The 22,207-nt window shown below is 33.0% G+C and overlaps 2 protein-coding genes and 1 pseudogene across 2 annotated transcripts; 2 read left to right on the forward strand and 1 right to left on the reverse strand.

Annotated features, from left to right (window-relative positions):
- Positions 1-366: 366 nt before the first annotated feature.
- Positions 367-1,977, forward strand: LOC128158226 (uncharacterized; annotated as a pseudogene).
- A 1,258-nt stretch (positions 1,978-3,235) lies between these two features.
- Positions 3,236-5,054, reverse strand: LOC128159299 (putative nuclease HARBI1). Its single transcript, XM_052822357.1, has 3 exons — positions 4,398-5,054; positions 3,605-3,717; positions 3,236-3,391 (listed from the first exon to the last, which is right to left on the reverse strand). The coding sequence occupies exons 1-3, from the start codon at positions 4,816-4,818 to the stop codon at positions 3,236-3,238; spliced, it is 690 nt and encodes a 229-aa protein (XP_052678317.1). The 5' UTR covers positions 4,819-5,054.
- A 9,323-nt stretch (positions 5,055-14,377) lies between these two features.
- LOC128160451 (fucolectin-like) lies at positions 14,378-19,123 on the forward strand. Its single transcript, XM_052823768.1, has 2 exons — positions 14,378-18,130; positions 18,791-19,123. Exons 1-2 carry the CDS (start codon positions 17,857-17,859, stop codon positions 19,006-19,008), a joined length of 492 nt encoding a protein of 163 aa, XP_052679728.1. The 5' UTR covers positions 14,378-17,856; the 3' UTR covers positions 19,009-19,123.
- Positions 19,124-22,207: the final 3,084 nt, after the last annotated feature.

A 22,207-nucleotide genomic window follows, 5' to 3' on the forward strand; every position in this document is an offset into this window, starting at 1 on the left:
TCAATTCCTTTCGAATTTCCTCTAATCCTCATGTTCAACATTTGAAATTGAATAAGGGTAAAACTTATTTTCTATTTACCATACGTGATTTCAAGATTAGATGATTTTTTTTTTAAAAAACCGTCACCAAACTTTCCTCTCCCTCAACCTCAGTACTCAACTCAAGTCCTTAAGGTTTCCTTAACTGAGGTTTTCCTCAAATCACAGTCACCAATTGCGCTGAGGATCACCTCAGTTAAGGTGTATTTTTTTTCCCTTAACTCAGTTGAGTTGTTACATTAATAATATCGCGCATTTTCGCGGAATTTTTACGTAATGTTTGTACGCAATAAAATATCTGTCGTCTGTTTGTTATCTCTTTGTAAAATGGCTGAAAAAGATATACTTGGGTTAATAACAGCGGGGAAAAGGAAACGGGGGGCTAATTGGACAAGTGAAGAGGATATAATTCTAATAGAAGAGGTCATGAAATTTGAAGATCGGTTGTTTGGGAAAATGAAAGGGACGGGGATAAAGGGAAAGCACGGGAAAATAAAAGAAGAGACCTGGAAGTCTATAGCAGACACTTTGAACTTGTAAGTATTATGATATCTATCTGTATTTCACTTACTTGTCGGTTGTTTTGACCAGACGATTTCCTTTGTGCACATATTGTAACCTCCCTTAGTAGGTGTATACACAAATTTTACCCCAGTATATTCCAGTCCGATATTATAACTGGCCGTGTGCTCTACTTTTATTTTGGAAAAAGCGAAGAGTTTATAAAAACGCATTCCTTATACTTCATTAAATTGTTATAAATCATAAACACACTCTGATATTATTGCATTGACATACTATGTATATAACATGTACGCACCGCACGCATCGTATATGCATGCATATTATCGTAACGCGATTCCAGACAGCAAAAATATACATCATAATGTAAAAATTTTGTTTAGATCCATATATTATCAATTTAAAAAAACGAATAGAATAGAAAAATGCGATATTCCAAATGTTTGCATTGCACAAAATGTATTGTTTATTTTCTTCTTCTTTTTTTTAAATTTTATTTAAACAATTTAAAAATGACAGAACGTCTGATTCCATCTACAAAAAGTATGACAACGTCAAACAAAGAGGTATATACATGTATTGACATTTAAAGTTTAAAACTTTGTAAATTGTTAAGCAAAACTGTGTTGATAATTTACATAAATTTTAGCGAAAGAGAATATTGATGGCATACGCCGATGAAAGACAGGGGGAGGTCCACCAACGGCGCCCCTTACGCAAGCGGAGGAAGCCCTGTACCAAGCAATGGACACACGACCCAATATTGTTGGATTGGTCGGGGGCATTGATTCCGATGGTAATGAAATATATCATATTTATTATAGGTAAAACATTGTCAAAGTAAAATTCATATTAACGTTCTTGCATTGTCATTCTGAAAAAACCCAAAGAATATATAATTTTATAGAACCAACGTCATCTGTCCAATCGCTGGCTGGTAATGAGACCACGTGCACCGGTGATGCTTCAGCTTCTTCTGAATCTTCAGCTAGCATGACATTTGGGTTATCTTTAAACAGGAAAATGGGTGAGATACCTATATATTTTTGTTACAAGTAAACGGGTAAATACCGAAGTGGAAAACTGCAATACAGCTTTAATAATTCTTATTTTATAAGTATATGTGTATTTGCAAATGTGTCCATATTTCAATAATTAGATGAACGGCCTAAAGAAAAGAAGAGGAAGATGGCAACACGTGAAGTCATAGAAGAATTGGAAATAAAAAACCTAAAACTTGAAAACGAAAAGCTCAGCCAAGAAATAAGTAATCTTCAACAAGAGCAGAAAAAATTAGAAAGGGAGGAAAAGAAATTTCAAATTGAGGCCGAATTATTAGAAATTAAGAAGTCTTGTCTGTTGTGTAAATTAAGTTCTGAATTTCCGGAATTCATTTTAGACCCTTTATGTAAATGACCAACTACCTTTGAAAATTGAAGTGATATGGTCACTATTTTGTCAAATTTTATTTTATATAAATTGTTTACGTATAATTATTGGTGATGCTTTCCAGTAAATAAATGCAACTTACCCATATTTGATTGTCAGTCGTAGAGGTATAAGCGAGAAACAGAGCTTGTAAACAAAGCTTAGATCATGTTTTTGCTTACAATTTGAATGCTAATTTAAGATGTTTTAAATGTTGAATTATAAAAAAAGAAATAGATATAAAGAGGAAAAATACATTTTGACCATAATCGTGACCATGTCCTTTTAAATAGATCACAAACTCGAGATTGGGGGAATATTAAATATAACACATCTATTTATTTCTTCAAATAACCACTTTTCCACTTGTATCTCCAAATTTTCAAAATGAACTGAAATAGAAGAAAAAATATATAAATTCAATACAAGAATTGTTGTTTTAATCATTTAGTGGAAAATGTACACATTTACTTTTGGATAAAACCACACTCGAGTGATTTCCGGTGTGTTATGAATTTTAAAATATATACGCAGGTGCATATTCCAATGTACGAACCTCTAACCGAAATACGTCTGTGCGATATAATCTCGCAAGTGACTTCCCTCTGGAGAATTGCACTCAACTTAGTGGGCGGTTTCGTCAAATGCGTCCATTGGCTGGTCTACTCTATCCATCACATCACCAGTTTGAATGCCAAGGTTATGCAGGATGACACAGGCGACGACGTATCCCACTGCTTGTTCAGGAGTCGTTCTAAAATATTTTAATTTACATGTAATTATACAGATATTGACTTGAATTAAGGACAAAAGTGATTATGTTACTCCCCAAAATGAACGGCCGTCAATATGTTTTGGAGGAACAAATGTCAATTATATGGTTTCAACAAACAATGTAGGACTATTCTTTTGAGGCAACAATCGTGGTTATTTAATTAGAAGTTAATGTATTTTATGTTAATTTAATAAACTTTTTGGCCTCAGAATTCCTTGAAGACAGGAAAACCTCCGTTTCAGAATGCCGAAACTTTGCTCAATGAGCACCCTCGTTCTGCAAAGGGAAGCATTGAATCTTTGATGAGCGTTTGTTTGTGGATTAAGATAAGGCGTCATTAAAAATCGCTTGCAGGGGTATCCTGAATCGCCCAACAAAATTCCATTGTGTTCACCTAAACGTACAAGTTTATAAAATACAAACTCATCACCATTGTTTTTAATGCTTTCAATATATATTTTATTTCCTCTATCAAATGACAACTGGATCTAATTTTTTAAAAATATATTTTTTACCTCTTTGAAACTGTCGACAAAGGGAGAACTCTCGCCAGATCCTACTATCATGGACACTCCCGGGCCAGCTGGCACAGACGCTTGTGAATTTAAATCTGGCATCACAAACCATCTATTCAAAAATAAAATTCAACCCCAATTATTTAAGGGGACCGACAAGTTGCTGATTTATTGCATATTTATTTATCACACTACAAAATTAATTAAGTGCAGAGATGTTGGTATGGATGTTGAATATATTTTTCAGTTCTTTTCTTCAAAATTTCTTCAAGCATTTAATGTGATTTGAAATACCGAAAAAGAAAATTAATAAAAAAAACCGGACCTGTACATTTAAAGAATGAAACCCCTTTCTATTTACAAAATCCGGTTCATTTTCAGTTGGAGCCAGGATTCTAATAAATGTGCCATCAATACAGCCCAGTGTGTTCGGGAATCCTGTGTAAAAATATTAGAATGTTAAAGAATATGACACCCTTAAAGCACAAAGTTCATGGGATGCATGTGGGTGGGGTGGGGGGGGGGGGGGGAGATGGTAGGTTATTGTATATATCGTGGTTGTCGACAAATGAAAGTGTACCCAATTCTGTCAATCAGTGGAATACACCAAATTTAGAAGCCAGAACATGCAGCCACCTCAATCAATTTGTTTTGCAAACACATGCCTAAAAGTTACGAAACTTTCTATTAATGTTTCTTTTGGTAAACGGTGTAAGAACATTATTTATATAAAACTGAGACATAACTGTGTATTAAATTATGATTTTTGTAATCGTAATATTATAAATAATCCGTTGAGTTAACGTGGTCAAACAGAAGACGTGTGTAGCATTGTAAGAACTTGTTTCTGATCCTTTTGTTTAATCAATTAAATATGTTCAAAACAAAACAATAACCTTAAAAATTTTCAAAGGGAAAAATTTGTGGGACGACGCAAGAACCTCATCCATAAAATATAATTTAAAATGACAAAATCTCACGTAACTACTTTTAATTTCATTTTCTGAAATATGAAATTTGATGAACTTCCCCAATTTTTTCTTTACAAAAATCGAAGCACGAGTTATCCTTTTTTAAAAGAGAAAGTAGAAAACAAAACAATACGACTGATAACATACCGGCAATTTTGATAAATTCTTGCTTTGTTTTCCGGGCTTCATCATCTCTCGGAAAAACAATAAATTGTTTTCGAACATGGAGGATGGCCTCAGTTATCGATCTGCAACATCTGCCGACGGTGGACTCTGATACATTCAAACTATCACCTATGAGTTTGTGATAGGCGCCTGTCGCAAAGAAGCGAAGACAAACAAACAGCTGCAACATCGGGGGTAAGGCATTGTTTCTAGTGCTTTCTAATAAGGTACCACCTATTAAATTTAGAAAATACACTACCGACACCTGTCTAAATCGATAACGCTCAAAAAGCTCGTCGTCAGTATACGCCTCTACGGGGTTCAGACGGTCCCGAATCACCCTTTTGGACGGTCTATTCCAATACCGCTGGAGTCTACGTCGTCTGCGACGTCTGTCTGCCATGTTGGATTTGCTTGAGGAAGAACTTAAGGTTGCTATGAATCTATACTTAAATATTTGAGGATTTCCTCAAGATTATCCCTCAATTTTGTGTGGTGACGGCGACTTGAGGGGTGAGGGAATGAATTTGAGGGAAAACCTCAGAGTTGAGGCTGAGTATTGAGTTGAGGGATGTTGGTGACGGCGGGGCCTGGGAGCAACCTACCTTATCCATGAAATAGATGTGTTTGCTAGATCCGACTGTTGTGGTAAGTGATGGCAATTTTCTCCAATGATTTAGGCATTTTGATGTTAGTTGGAGATGTTAATTATGTATTTATATAAATCATAGAGATTAATCAACACATATTTATTGCTCTTTTAAATACATGTAATGAATAATATTCAATTATACGAGTATTTTTATGAAATTATTGAGACAACACAATTTTTTTCCTTTCTAAGTTAGGAATTTTTTGTGAAAATCTGCATAAAGATTAAAGACACCTAACAAATGATTTAAAAATGAAATATCCGACCGTATTTTATTGCCTTATAATTCTAAGAATACATTATTTATTCTTCATTTAAGTTCTTTATCTAAGATAAATCTAAATATATTTTGAATGGAATTTAGTACGTATGGAATATACGTTTCTTGACATCTTGTACCCATACTATATCGATATTTTATGATTTAAAGGATCTCAATACTTATCAAATTATTCGTAAAATCCACAAAAATAGATTATTCAAAACATCATGAGTGCCTTTTTGGTTGAAAATTTAGTATCTTTTCCACGCTGTATATTGGTTTTTTGTTCCAAAACAAATTTAAGAGGAAAGTATGGCATAACAAAACATATTTTATTGTTTTTACTTACAGAGGATCAGCTTCATGACCTTGACGTCAAAGTTGGACACTATCAACGACATGCATCTGTGTGGTCACTTCACAGGGCACACTAACATAGGTGGGCGGGTCGCTGTGTGGTGTCCTGATAACACCAGAGGGCGATATGTACAGATTCATATTTTAGAGGTTCTTATTTGGGATGTACACGTAAATGAACACGGAGAGTTTTATATTAATTTACCTTCTTTGCAATTGAGATATGTTCTCCATTATGATAAAGCAATCATCTATTGATCTGAGTTTGGTTATTTTACTCGTGTAAGTGTTTAAGTATAACTATTTACAGTGTATATATATTACAATGTATATTCTGCTAGTGAAAATATGGGGAATAATACTAGTATTGGTCTGGTACAAAATCAGATATTTCCTAATAATTTATTGCGTTAATAATTTCAGACGCTTGTTATTGCCTGTGTAATGAGTTGTTATGTACTAATAGGCAAAATATGCATGTATTAATCATGATTTTATTTATGTAATGCATAGTACACGCAAAGCATTTCACTTCACTACTTCTCTTAAATCGTATCAAGGTATCCAATCCATATTAGGACCTTATTCTAACCTTGAATATCCATAAGGTATTTTATATTCTGATATTGATTTAAAGCATTTCAGAGTTACTGTAGAAAAAGATTTACCGAGAGAAATTTCTAAAAAAAAATATTAGTAACTATTAAAGCAGTAATTAATTAAGAAGATTGCATTTTGGTCAATGGGGACGAGTACATTTTTCAAAATAAATAAGTAAATACTAGGAATATCGATAAATGATCCGGTGGAAAGATGCATTTTATCAAAAGGAATATAAAAAGTATTGAAAAGAAATTTTATACCATATCAATTTTGTTAAAATTAGAATTTCTATATATTAAAAGCAAGGGGGCAACTCTTCAAGAAAAGGAAAAAGTCATTTATAAGGATGCATTCTGCCTCTACATATTGATACTTAAACATTAATAATTTAGCCTATACATATATGTTATGCATCCAGATTCATTGAAACTGGGGCTATTATGGATCGGATACCTTAGATATCGGACAACAGCTTATTCGTCAATTTTCTGAATAAATGAACTCATATTGATAATTTTTTTGATAATTTTTTAAATAAATTAAAAAATTACACAAAGTACATCATTTTTAAAATAGAGACGCATCTATCAAGTACATAACATTACGTATACAAAAGATTTGCCCTTTTCCGTTCTGTTCCGATACTTTCCGTTCCGTTTTCCGTTCGGCATTTCAGAGACACCCAATTGCGAACAGGCCTCAGAATACCTGTATCTGTTATATTGGATCAGAGACATAAATAACAGAGATTGGCAACTGATCGAAATCTCGCGAAATCCCGCAGTCCCTATTGTAAAGTGTTCCAAGTTTAAATCAGTATATTTTTCCAATAAACAATTATATCGAAAGATAAGCAGCTAGAACCTATTACCAAAACATTCATAATATTATATTTTCATGAGTTTATGTCATATAAACAATATTAAAAGAGGATTATTAGGAGGCAGTTGGCTACCCGTCGTCCGAGATTTCGCCGATGTTTTATAGCTGGCCAATATATTTTCTATATATCAATCTTATTCCTCAATTTTTTTTTGCTTCAAAAATGTCTAAAACCTATGCACACTTTTCATTAAAACAAAATACTTTTGGTTTAAAATCATTATCTTGCTCATGGCGGAGTTGCCAATCTCTGTTATTTATGTCTCTGATTGAATATTCCATTCACATCTCTGTATCTGTACTTATAGATTAAGACTTTTTGCAAATAAACTCCAAAATGTCTGCACCAGAGTAACTACTTACACCCTGGTATTTCAACCCGTTTGAGATGATGTCCGTAAGCTATAATTGAATTTTAACTGATAAGTATTAATTGTGAAATTAATCAAAAACCTACTTTCACTTTTTATAAACAAGCCCGAAATGGCAAAAATGAGAGTAAAGTGGTGGACACGCGTTGGCGGATCCAAGTCAGGGGTAGTTTGCATCAAAATTTATGCTTGCAATGAAATAATATTGAATAATTACGTTATGAACGAATATATTTACTGGAAACTTATTTATAGAGTATACACAGAAGTTCAGATTTGACAAATGTGGAATAAATAAAATGAGCTAATTCGTTTCTTAAACGCGCGATTTTGGTTTTGATGAATAAAACGACCTCTGGGATTACCAAAAAATGTAGGACAAGTTCATCATGCATTGTTAAGGTCTTCCGTTTCCAACGGAAGACCTTTCTATTATTGTGCGGGAAAGATTATATTTTTTTTTCTTCCTAGACGCGAACTTTGAGGCTTCATATCTTGCTTATTTCTGAACGGTTTTTGCTCAAATTTTCAGGGCTAATGTACTTTACAAAACACTATCTGAAGCAATTCATAAAATTTAGAATTCCCTTTCCGTTAAAGAGTTATTCCCCTTTTAAAATTTTTTAGGGCCTTTTGTTTCCAGACAAAGGCTCCGAGACTGATAGCAGGGAATGGGAATCCAACGAATTTGAATAACAGAGACATTGTAGTTGTGCACATCTGTTTTTGTTTTTAGATTACGTTTTTTATTTAGGAAAAGGTAGGGGATCAAAAAACAGGATTCAAAAAAGTGCGAAAATTTAGACATATTTTCCTTTATATCTTTTAAACGAAAAATATTTTGTTAAGACATGTAGAATAAAAGTTGTGCAAAATATAGAGGGCTTTCATTTGACACCAATAAAAAAGTACTGACCCCTTAAATTAAGGGCCAATGGCCCCTAAAAAAATTTGCTTAATAACTCAAAAACGGTTAGGATTTTGATATGGCTGTCGCTGGAAAAGTTGTTTGTTGGGATCTCATAAAGGTCGTTACAATGTTATTTTGTATGTGATTTGTGTAGTATGAGTGTAAAAAGCTTTACATGTTAACATGTACCTGTTTTCATTTGACAAGTTAACGAAAGTCTTTGCGCGTACAACTGGCATAAAGTCACCGCAGAAAGTATGCTGGTTTATACAAACGGCATTAATTCATAAGAATTTTTTTTTTTAGAATACGTGCTTTTTTTAGGAGTTTAAGTCATTGTTGTTAAGTTCTTATAATGCTCAACCCTTAAAAACGGGATTTGGAAAACAAATCATTGTTTTTCTTTTCTAGTAAAACCACAAAATATGGAATTAAAAAAAATCTATGCATTACATTTTAGTTATTAATCCATACATTTAAAATCTACCTTGAATCAGAGCTGGTGTGTACCATTACGTAAGCTCTCCCTCGCCCGTGGCCGAGAAAATCGGTCACCATGGTCGCGGCTGGACTACCTAGCGGTCAGGGGTTATCTAATACACGAGAGTTGCGTCTCTCATATATGAGTTTATTTATCCGCAAACCCAAGAATTTTTTTCGTTTTGATTACACATGTTTTTTTATGGATTAAACGATTGGGTGTCAATTAAGAAATCGTTCAGTTAATTAATAACAGCAATGTCATTCTCAATCTAAAGCAATAATAGATATAGATAAATTGTGGGTTTTAAGTTTAAAATAAATAACTTCTATTTGTTAGAGTAAGGTCATTATACTGCAATTTTCAAGGCTTACTGGGTTCTGAGCTGTGTGGGTCTGTGCGTTGTACCTTTACGTAATCTATCGTTCGCCCACGGCCGAGGATCTCAGCCACGGCTGCACTACATAGCGGTTATTTATACACAAGATTCGCACACCGAGACGCACACTTCCATGCATATGAACGTGTTTGAGTTAATATAGTCGTAAATACAAGAACTGTTTTAATTTTATGTTATAAAAGTTTGTCCATTTTGTATTTATTTAATTAAATTTGAGTGTAAATGAATATTAATGAACGATATTACTCCAAATCGGAAACATCGTCAGACATAAATTAATGGTTGGTTTGTTTATATAAAATATTTTATAAACTGTACAAATAATGTTTTAAATCAACAACAACAACCCCCCCCCCCTAAATATTAAACATTTAAATGATGATCATCCATCGCCCATGGCTGAGGAGATCCGGCACGATTGGACAAGTGATCCGCGGTCGTGATCTTGTACCTTATCACGCGTTCATGTTTCATATTTTGGCATTTTGCACGGAACCAACTATATTTTATTATGTTTTCAACTATTATTTTGGTTTAAGATGAAAAGATAAATTTATTTTACTTGTACAGTTGATTAAGCATTGGTGTATACGATAGCGTACAAGGTAGTTTAAAATCAAATCAAATTATAATCAAAGTTCCATGTTACGTGTTTGCGGTAGGTGCTAGCACGATAAAAGAATGTCCTGAGTTGAGGCATTCGATGATTATTTAAAAGAATATTCACATGAGTTTTAAACAACTTTAGATTAGATTCTATCGGTCACATATTAATCACTTCTGTAGTTTTTCTACATGTTCGTTTCATTATGGAAGCGAACTCATTGCTGCCCCCCCCCCCCCCCCGCCCCCTCCTCCCGCCCCGCTGACAGGAGCTCGCGCTGTATTTTATTTTTTTTGGCGAAACGGTATCAAGATCTGTCGAAAATCATTTTTGGTGGCTTCTTCTTGTTACACTTTCCCAACCGTTTGTTTATTCAGTCAGTCTGTGTTAAATCAATCGCCACGTGCGACCGAGAATCTTGTGTCGCTTCAGCGCACACAGCTCAGAACATATATAGCCCCGGGTCATCAATTGTTATGTAATTGAGTAACAGTTGGAATGGTGCTTTTACTACATAAAATATAAATAAAAAATCATCCAGAAAAAATGTTACCGTAACTCAATAGTCAATACCAAAAATAAAAATCCGTATGATTACAAACTGAAATCGGTTTTTCAGTATTCGGCGGGATTTGATTTTTCTTTTAACATTAGTATTTTTATTGGTTTCAGAGAATACGATGTAAAAATACAAACAGGAAATTAATCTAATATTATTTACATTGATAATGTTGAAAAATATTTAGAATTAAATTAGTCACATTCGTTAGAAAACAATGTTATACAAACATCCGATAATTTTTTTCCTATGTCGTATCATTCGCGTAAATAAATATGTTCTGTACATATCCATGTACCTCAGAAAAAAATCAAATGATTAAACAAAAAAGAAAGTTGTAATTACTATTTCAGATTTTTTTTCAAAGTAATTTAACATTGTATTGAAAGAACAAGAAATAAAAATGATTTAAATTTTTGACTCAATTTTCGTATATATTACCGGCGCTCCTTACATGTATAACGGCGTACAGTGTATATAGATTATCATGATCTATTTGAAATAAGTTCCATTCGTAAAGATTCCCATAATAATTAATTGCATGACTGTGTACTTTGTAGGCAAATCCCTGTGCGTTAATTACGTCTTGTTATCCGTTAACAGTGGTTTAAGTAATTAAAATAATTACTTGTAAAAATATCTATAATCGGGATTCCAAAGAACTTACTTACCGCAATTCATAGAAATGATCAGTATGTTTTCTTTCTATGTTTACATTTAATTTTGTTCAAATAATTAATAAATTTTCTTATCATTTAAATTGTGTGCTTCATCAAATACTGATTCCAATTACCTTGAAGTCATTAATTTTTCCATTGGCTATTGACAAAAAAAGAGACGCTTGACCATCCAATGAAAACAAATACACAGAGTTTGATTGACAGGTTCAGCCAGGTGCAGGTCTCACCCGACGTCCGAGGTTATGTGTGCCGCGAGTGGTATCAATAAGAGTTATCGATGTAAATAAATTAAAAAAAGATACATGCTTATCAAAACATGCTCGTGTAAGTTAAAGTTGATTAAGGCTTGTTCCAACAGAAATCATGTTTTGCTAACTGTATTTAATATTTTTTATGTATAGCGAATTTTAATATTGTACAGTCATTTTACCGGTAACGAATCAGTATGCGGTTTCTCGTGTATGCAACTATTATTATCGGAATTCCAAATGTTTTTATTTTTTGTTTAAATCGCGTTTCTTTGTCCTTCTAAACTGTATCAAACTTCCGAAAATATAAAGGATGAATTACGGAGACAGTAATTTCAACACCCCCTCCAGTTTCCTAGTTTTGAATTCGTTTCCCAGTATCGAATTAAGCGCCCTTTATCTCTTCTGACCGAATATTTTGAGGCAAATTAATTTCAAAAATATACTAGAGCTACATGTTAATGGACTTATAAATGAACAAGGAAAAACAATTGTGGGAATATGTCATTTAAACAAATTATATGATCGTTATTTTTATCATACCGTTTTCCGGTCAAATTGAAACTGGACTTGAACATTTTTCATTTCCGTTACTTTATAATATTGAATTTTCATAAAAACACTTTATAGTAGTAATTGATGATAAGCAGTTGCCATTTTCCTTTGTTTTTCCCGTATATCTATCAATTTTTGCAGCCAAATAATACTTCTGTCGCAATGAACCGTAACTAGGAAAACTACACGTGGTTCTATTTGAAGTCGTAATTTCATTCAAAGCTCCATTATTATTTGATATGATGTATTATCTTTTTAAATGAATTATATTTACTAATTATTCACTAAATAGGGATCAATAACAAACTTATTTTCATAGTTAGGCTTTCGTTTTTTCTGCTTTGAACATCCGGCAGCTCATATCTGGGGCACATTTTTAATTTGTAAACAATTCGGTAAATAATCGTGCAAATGGCAAACAACTTCACGCACTGATATAATATTTATTTCTGTGTTATAATCACCTAGCTAGAATTTTTTAAAACCTCAACTTTGTCTTCCACCAATAATATTTCTAAAAATTATTCGATACTGGCAAATATTCGTTACCGGTAAAACTGTACCAGTACTGAAACATCGTATAAAAACGTTATATATACATGTACTCTGTAACTAGTCGTCTTTTAATACATATACCTTTCTTTTGTTTGTTAAAAATAAATTCAGTTTTGTAAAAAGATAAGTATTTCATTTCTTCTAGATTTTTTTTCTTCATGAAAATACCTACAAGAGAGTTTTGCCAATCACAAACAGTTTAAAGTACATGTAATGTAAAACACGGGCTCCATTTTGAAACAAATTGTCAGAGAGTTCCGAATGAAATCTGATAAACGTTTCACGTGGTTCTCGCACGCTTTGCTCGAAACGATTTAAACGCATTGTCCGAAATTCTGCACGCTTTGTCCGAAACGCTAAACGGTTTACACGAAACGCTTCACGATTCACACGAAACGCTAAACGGTTAATACGAAACGTTTTTCGCACGTAAGTCGCACGGTTTTTTTGTTGTAGTAGTACGTTTCAGGGTCTGTAAATTTTGTCAGCACGCAACAATTCTAAATTGCACATTGTCTTCAAAAATTTACAAATATTTAAATAAAGAAGTTATCTTAGAGAAAAGGTTACGTGTTTTGTAAACGGGTTCGGTTTAAAAAAAAAAACACCACAATTCCTGACATGACACATGAGTACATACTGTTTATTACAATGCTTGCTACCCTCTGAAAATTTAACTCGCCATTAAATATCTCATTTTTTAAAATAATGTTTGTTACGATTACATAAACTGTGTGCGACAAATAGTTTTCCTAAAACATTTTCTTATTATACCCCCCGCAAACAAAGTTTGGGGGGGGGGGGTATATAGGAATCACCTTGTCCGTCCGTCCGTCCGTCCGTCTGTCTGTCTGTCTGTCTGTCCGTCTTGTCTGTGCAATTGAGTCCGGTCTATATCTTTCTTATGGAGATATATTGGAAGTTCTTACTTCACACAAAGATTGCTTATGACCTAAGGGTGTGTCATGACCTTGACCCAAGGTCATTCGGGCAAGGTCAAGGTCACTGGCAGAAAAAGTGCAAAATTCGTGTCCGGTCCATATCTTTCTTATGGGGAAACATTGGAAGTTCTTACTTCACACAAAGATTGCTTATGACCTTAGGGTGTGTCATGGCCTTGACCCAAGGTCATTCGGGCAAGGTCACTGGCAGAAAAAGTGCAAAATTCGTGTCTGGTCCATATCTTTCTTATGGGGAAACATTGGAAGTTCTTACTTCACACAAAGATTGCTTATGACCTTAGGGTGTGTCATGGCCTTGACCCAAGGTCATTCGGGCAAGGTCAAGGTCACTGGCAGAAAAAATGCAAAATTCGTGTCTGGTCCATATCTTTCTTATGGGGAAACATTGGAAGTTCTTACTTCACACAAAGATTGCTTATGATTAAAGGGTGTGTCATGACTATGACCAAAGGTCAATTGAGAAAGTTCAAGGTCATTGTTTCAAAAAAGCTAAATTCTGTCTGTGTCATGTCTTGTATTAATGGAAATATTAGAAGCTAAAAATTAACAGTTTCCAAAAATAAAGCAGTTGTTATTTATAAAATATGGACAGTGAAATAGATTCATCCAATATTTTCTATAATAGCAAAAATACACGCGTAATGATTTTTTTCTTAGCGGGGGGTATCAATTGTGAGCTTGCTCACAGTACATCTAGTTTTCTTTTTCAAAACACGTTTTATATGCAGGCTTTCAATCACTACACGTTTTTATAACAAAAGCAGAACTGAAAGTTAATAATTATAATCGTTTGACACCATATCACATATATTTTCAACTCACAGCAACAACGGAAGACCTACTCGTGGCTTTGCCACGAGCTCTGCTCTAGTTGGCAGATATCTTTGGTCGGACATCTCTGGTTAATAAAAAAAAAGTTAATAAATAAATGGAATAATTTAAAAAGATTGTATTGCTGATGGAAAAAAAACTTTTCAAAACGGGGTAACCAAGAACGCGGGTAGACTAATTAACGGAACGGCGGAAAGTGTAGGACGAGTTCACCATCGGGTAGATACTTTGGATCTGACACCTTTGGTTTAAAATATGCAAATAAATACATACATTAGCGTTTTTTGTTTTTGTTTGTTTTTGGTTTTTTTAAATTTCATGTATTTTTAAACCACGACAGACAGGAACATGTAGTAAACTCTAGAAACTAGTTTGTAGACAATAAACTAATTGTGTTATGCATAAAACGGGGAAGTTTAATAAGGCAGTGATCCCCTCTACATTTCTTTTTTAAAAATCTCTTATCTGAAATTCTTATTTGGGACAGTAATTAAAACTATAATGTAATTTGACTTAAGGATGACATTTACTCAGAATATAAAACAATTCCACTGATGATAATGAAAAACCAACTATTTTGGGTTATAGACCTTACATGGTAGTGTTATTCTTCACTTTCAAAAAAGTGAATAATATTGACATTACATTTAGCATTACCCCAAGCCTGGTTTTACCTTTCTATAATTGTTGTTATTGAGGAGGGCAATTTGTGTTTATTTTTGTTCTTGAGGATAAAAAAATGAATTATAATGAGTTTCTTTATTAAATTTGTAGCTACAGAACTTAACTTACTTAAACTCGTATAATTTGGTCGGAAGAACAGTTGATGTTTTGGCAGTTTATATAAAGCGTTTACTGTTCATTCAGTTTACTCTTGTGAACTCGAGGCCATTGAATTTATTTCGATAATATTCATTTTGAATATCAAACTATAAAACTTACATTTAAATTCAATTGAATTACAATGTTCAGTCACAAAAATAAACAATAAGACTTACCACAACAATCTGTTCTTGCAAATACTTCAATTTCATTTATTTCAAACCTGGCTACAAGATCAATTCTCAACCATGGAGATCTCTCTGCTGCGGTAGCAGTAAGATCAGAAAATAGGCCATTGACGACTTTGGAACCTACATAACGCGAATCGTGGCCGTAAAGGGAACTCAGGGTGACTGGTTTCGAGTATGCCACGTTTGTGAGCTCGTAATGGCATGTAATAATATCAACATGACAAATATAAACAAGAGCAGGCACCAGCAACAACGAGAACATATCTAATGCTTTCTTTAGTGATATATGTATAGGCATGGTATTTTAGCTTTTATAATGTTCCTACCCATCATGCTGCTGAAACACACATGACACATTGATCCCTTATCCTTGTCACAGATGTTGTTTTTGACAATGTTTAATGATTCTAAACATTGTTGAAGATAATTGGGGATCCCATTTTTTTAAAAATATTATTTTGACAGTCCAATATATCAATGAACCGGACGTCGTTTTACAAAAATTTATACGAATTATAAAAGAATTTACAAGGTATAGATACAATGTGCCATACCGTTATAAAGGACCGATATCCGGACTTTTGTTATATTTTTAATGTGTACACACATCAGCACCTGTGCGGAAGTGGGATGATCAAGGATCGTTCAGGGGAAAAAAATTGTACAAAACTAGAATAAAACGCAATTCATCAATCAACAAAGACAATGCACTTATTCTTAAGGCAATGGTAAGGTGTTCCACAGCTGAAATATGTATGGAAAACGGGATTGTTTAAATTAATAAATTTTCTATGACCGGGTTAATTTTTTAATCTTTATCACATGAATGACATTAACATCCAACACCATTTTTCATGCATTTTTGAAATGTTATATGAACTTAAATTTTTAAATCAAATTACGAACGTTTCCTAACATTGCAAGTGATGTAATATAATCGTATCATTGCCTGTGATAAATAACATTCAGTTATAAATATTTTTGTAAAATAATCTTTGATATGGTATACATGAGTTTTTGTTGAGGCTATAAATAAGTATTTCATTTATCTACGATAAAGCATACACAATTTGCCTAATCTTTAATAAAAGAACATCTTCACTAATAATATAGATTGGGGGTATATCCATAAGTTTCCCAAGCATGCATATCCATAACTCTTGTAGTAGTTGTTGTTAGTTGTTGGGAGATGGAGTTAGGAAGACACTTCCGCCGCTCATAAATTAAGAGAGAGAGAGAGAGAGAGAGAGAGAGAGAGAGAGGGAGAGAGATCTATTCCTAAAGCAGTGCCTCAAAAACTGTCTGTCGTTGGTCGTTCATTTAAATGTGACTAGGGTTTGACGGTGAACCCCAAATAAGTGCGATTTCGAGACTCGTAGGTTCATAACTCAAAATTGTGGCAGTGACGATGGTTTTAAGATAGAAAAAGAAATTCATCTAGCATAAATTATATTTAAAATCTAAAAGTACAAGTATCGTAGTGGACAATGCATCTTGGTTTAATTTCATATCTTTGATAGTTTGGAAAGTGCAACAACTTAAAACAACGGGGTTACTTTTTGTCATAAATTTAAACGTAGGGCCTTTATCTTAATCATCAGCTAAAGCAGATTGGCATTCATTGGAAATAATACTACATCATTTTTTCTTCATTACAAATGAGATATCGGCAAACGACAACAATGGTTAGCTCATTCAAAAAAGATCTAAATTGATCTTATATCTACAGCATTTATTAGATATTTATTCGAAACGGTATGCGGAGAGCGTCGTATAGTCGCCAAACGTCCCACGCTAACGTTTTATCCGGAATAACAGATTCAGAAGTTTTGTTCACAAAAGAAAAAAAATGTTGATAGTTTCGAAGTAAACATTTTTTAATCAGTGACATTTCTCGATTTTTGATGAATGGTTCTCCCACATGGCTGTTCATGAAAATCATGACCCTTTTCCGAAATTTGTTGTTCCTCGTTTGGCATGAAAATCTTCCATTGTTGTTGCTACCTATATTTATTAATAAATACATTTTTGAAATCGCAAACTTATTTATTCCTTTTGATTATCCTCTAATCCACGTGTTCGACATTTAAAATTGATTAAGGGTAGAACTTATCTTAAATTCACCATACGTGATTTTAAAATAAAATGATTTTTTTAAAGAAAAACGTCAACTTTCTAACCAAAATTTCACGAAAACTGCAGCTTGTCTGGAACATGCTATTTTGAAATTTAAAAATGTTTATGTAACTGAATCATAATGTATAATTCGCATGTTATTCTAAGGTACACTTATATATTTTTTAAAAAATTAAGAAATTGATACTTCTCCGTGACTTCACGCATTTTTAAATATTAGCAGATGGATTTACTAAGATTCTATAAAAAGTTGTTTATACACACATGCTCACCTATGACGAAATTAAGATATCATGTAGCCTGTGGGGCCATTAGTGGAAAATGAATAAATCTCAAATATAACCCTGTTATTAATAATATCATCAATTTAAACATAGACAATGCGTTCATTTTTGTTTGTATCGACTATCATTTACGTTGTCCATGTAAGTGTTATTCTCAGCCATGACCCACTCAGAAACGTAGCATACTCTAAGACAGTTGTCTTAAGTTCCAGATACCATCCTAGTCTCTACCCAGGATCGAAAGCTGTAAATGGTCTGATGTCTGACCTTGTTCACACTGCAGATGAAAAATCTCCTTGGCTGAGGATAGATCTGGGAGCAACCTACCTTATCCATGAAATAGAAGTGTTTGCTAGATCCGACTGTTGTGGTAAGTAATGGCAATTTTCTCCAATGCTTTGGGCATTTTGAAGTTGGAGGTGTTAATTATGTATTAATATAAATCAGAGAGATTAATCAATACATATGTATCGCTCTTTTAGGTACATGAAATGAATAATATTCAATTATACGAGTATTTTTCGGAAATTATTGAGACAACACAAATATTCTTTCTAGGTGACAAATTTTAATGAAAATCTGAATAAAGATTGAAAAAGGCCTAATAAATAATTTAAAAAAGTAATATTTTTTTTATCACCTCCAAATGTATTTTATAACCTCATAATTCTAAAAATAAATTATTCATTTTTCATTAAAGTACATTATCTAAAAAAGTATATATATATATTGAATGGTATTTATTACAATTATGTCAATACACGTGTTTCTTGACCCCTATTACACATACAACATAGATATTTCATGACTTAAATAACCTCATTACTTATCAAATATTCTTCAAATGCAAAAGAAATAAATCGTTGAAAACATCATGTGTGCCTAATTGGCTAAAGATTTAATATCTTTTCACGCTGTATATTGGTTTTTTTCGGTTGGAAATGGCTTCAAAATAAAGTTGGTCCTGTTGAAGACAAATTTTAGAAGAAAATATGGCATAACAAAACATATTTTATTCTTTTACTTACAGAGGATCAGCTTCATGACCTTGACGTCAATGTTGGGGACACTATCAACGACATGCATCTGTGTGGTCACTTCACAGGGCACACTAACTTAGGTGGGCGGGTCGCAGTGTGGTGTCCTCATAACACCAGAGGGCGATATGTACAGATTCAGATTGTGGTGGGAAATTTGAATTCCTTGACTCCAGCAGAGGTTCTTGTTTGGGGTGTACACGTAAAATGAACACGGAGGGGCCTATATTAATTTCCCTTCCTTGCAATTCAGATATGTTCTCCATTATGATAAAGCAATCATCTACTGATCTGTGTTTGGTTATGTTTTTCGTTTAAGTGTTTAAGTATACCTATTTACAGTGAAAGTGCGTTAATTTATATTTTGCTATAGAAAATATAGCGAATAACATTGGTCTGGTACACAATAAGAAATTTCCTTATTATTTATTGCGTTAATAACTTCAAACGCTTGTTATTGCCTGTGTAATGTGTTGTTATGTACTAATAGGCAAAATATGCATGTATTAATCGTGATTTTATTTATGTAATGCATAGTACACGCAAAGCATTTCACTTCACTGCTTCTGTTAAGTCGTATTAGGCTTAATCGTCGATTTTCTGAATAAATGAACTCATATTGATGATCTTTTAAAAAAATTAGAAATGATCAATCAAAAGTACATCATTTTTAAAATATAAACGCATCTATCAAGTACATAACATTACGTATACGAAAGATTTGCCCTTTTCCGTACTGTTCCGATACTTTCCGTTCCGTTTTCCGTTCCGCATTTCAGAGAAACCCAATTGCGAACAGGCCTCAGAATACCTGTATCTGTTATATTGGATTTTCCATTCACATTCGTGCATCAATACTTATAAATTAAGACTTTTTGCAAATAAACTACAAAATGCCTGCACCAGAGTAACTACTTACACCTTTGGTATTTCAACACGTTTGAGATGATGTCCGTAAGCTATAATTGAATTTTAACTGATAAGTACTTATTGTGAAATTAATCAAAAACCTACTTTCATTTTCGATAAACAAGCCCCAAAAATGCAAAAATGAGAGTAAAGTGGTGGACACGCTTTTGGCGGATCCAAGTCAGAGGTAGTACTAGTTTGCATCAAAATTATGCAGTGAATAATATGGAATGATTACGTTAAGAACGAACATATTTACTGGCAACTTATTTAGAGTATACACAGAAGGTAATTAAGATTTGACAAATGTTGACTAAATATTTCTTGAATGCGCGATTTTGGTTTTGATGGATTGAAAGACCTCTAGGATAGAACTTTCCAGAAAATGTAGAGTTCATCATGCATTGCGGGAAGATATCTTTGGAGTTGAATTAACGGAACGGCGGAAAGTGTAGGGCGAATTTGGGAATATAATGGAAACTATAGAGTAAATAATTAAACAAGCTTTAGAAATCATTACATATTAAAGCCGGTCATATTGCAGTTACTCCAAAACTAAACAAACATGGACATGGAAGATTTGTCATCATAATCATCCTTAACTAAATAAATAACTCGATCTCCATGCAGTTCAAACTTAAGGGTTTTGACAGCTTAGATGGTATCATTCCTGCTTCTGAAGTTAACGTAGCTCTTTGACAAAGCCTTACAAAGTTAAAGCAATATGAGCTGTATTTTTTTAGAATTTTACTTTGCTGCAAAACCTGCTAATATGGTTAGTCTATATGTAACTTTAACTTTTATGATAGGTAAATTTTTTTCCAAAGGAAAGATTTCTCTTTTAAGGAGTCTATAGCAGTTCAATTTTTGTACAGGACGACATAAATCAATTTTGCTCATAACTTCTTAACGGCCTTTTCCACAAAAATATGGCTAACAGAAATTGATTTTTTTAGTAGAAAATAAGATTTTCGTAAAAAAAAATTCAACATGAAAATTGCAGCTCACATTGCTTTCAGTTACAATTTTTCTTTGCAACGACATGCATATACAGTGGCAAATCGTAATGGCAATATGGTACGTTCCAATGACAATTAAATGAATATAGCGCAATAAATGGAACAACAACATATGTTTTGTGATATGCAACACAGGAAATAGTAATTATAGGAAAACTGAATCCTGTCAATTTTTACAATAGCCTTTGTTGTGTAAATTAAACAAATGCTATAAAAGTTAATAATTTCATATTAGAATATTGAAAATTATTTTAAAAGATATTTGATACATTTAAGGATACTGATACTAATTCAATTTATCGTGGGATGGTTTTGACAGTTTTGTATTCATGCATTGTGTCCATACATTCTGATTGCTTAAACATAAACACAACAGTCCACCTGTGACTATAGAAGGAATGCAGTTAGCCAATGCATCGTCTATCTTAGTAAAAAAAATGAACAGCAGTAATTGTGCATAAAGTTTTGAGTATTTTATCCACAAATACATACTTAGGATTAATCCAAATTATATGATCAATTTATTTAAAAAATGATCAGCCAAAAGCACCTTGCACATTTAACATAAAATAGCATATATGGTGTTTCAAATGTAGGTTAAAGTCTAAGAATTTATCTACTCTACTGTATTGATCTCAAATTCAAACATAAATGTACGTTGCCCCCCCCCCCCCCCGTTTTTTAATGTTGCCTTAAAAGAAAGATACATTGCAAAATCTTGCATAGAAAACTAATAACGTTTCGGTTTATCACTATGACCAAACATGATACGGTTCCTCGATAATCAACAATAATAGAAATGCGTTCATTTTCGACTCATTTCAAGTTTCTGGAAGAATGTCGTGATATACCGGCACATTAGTTCTGTGTTAAGGATGTTTCGAGATGTAAAAATATCTAAATATACGAATTCAAAGTTTCAATAATGCGTATCTACTATTTTTACTTTATATGAAATTTAAGTTCAAGCACTTGTTAATATCATATATAAACATCAGTAAATGCTTTCTTCTTCAGTAATTATTTACTAACATGGATATTTGCATTTCTGTGCATTTTCGTGAGATCGATAAACCACTTGTCAGTTGCAACTATGCGCGAGCATACTATATCTTAAAATACGCATAGTTTTTTTCACTTACTTACTCATATCTTTAGTCCTATATCATCTAAAATACAACCTATTTTTCCCAAACTTTAGGTGTTAGTAGGTTTGTTTGCTGTTTATTTTTTTTTTAATCGAAATAATGTTGTAATGCGAAATAAAGTATTGTTGTAATGCAGATATCTTTACACATTAACTTGCAAAAAGAATATAACTAAATATTATACTTGTAATCATCGTAGGGTGGATATGAAATTTGTCTCCCCTTTGATGGGGTATCTTCATTCACTGGAACAATTATAGTAGTTTGTTTGTAAGCATCAAATACTGTTTGTCTTATAAAGCAAGAGCACGTGTAACAACTTTTTTTATCTTGA

This window comes from Crassostrea angulata, chromosome 8, assembly GCF_025612915.1.
Source record: "Crassostrea angulata isolate pt1a10 chromosome 8, ASM2561291v2, whole genome shotgun sequence".
NCBI classification, from domain to species: Eukaryota; Metazoa; Mollusca; class Bivalvia; order Ostreida; family Ostreidae; genus Magallana; species Magallana angulata.

Bases quoted from the DNA above. Each gene is read 5' to 3' on its own strand.
- LOC128159299 (XM_052822357.1), bottom strand. From the start codon at position 4,818: ATGGCAGACAGACGTCGCAGACGACGTAGACTCCAGCGGTATTGGAAT. The intron at 3,718-4,397 runs GTATGTTATCAG...ATTTTTACACAG, and splicing joins AGAATTTATCAAAATTGCCG to GATTCCCGAACACACTGGGC. The intron at 3,392-3,604 runs GTCCGGTTTTTT...ATTTTTGAATAG, and splicing joins TTCATTCTTTAAATGTACAG to ATGGTTTGTGATGCCAGATT.
- LOC128160451 (XM_052823768.1), top strand. From the start codon at position 17,857: ATGCGTTCATTTTTGTTTGTATCGACTATCATTTACGTTGTCCATGTA. The intron at 18,131-18,790 runs GTAAGTAATGGC...TTTTACTTACAG, and splicing joins TGCTAGATCCGACTGTTGTG to AGGATCAGCTTCATGACCTT.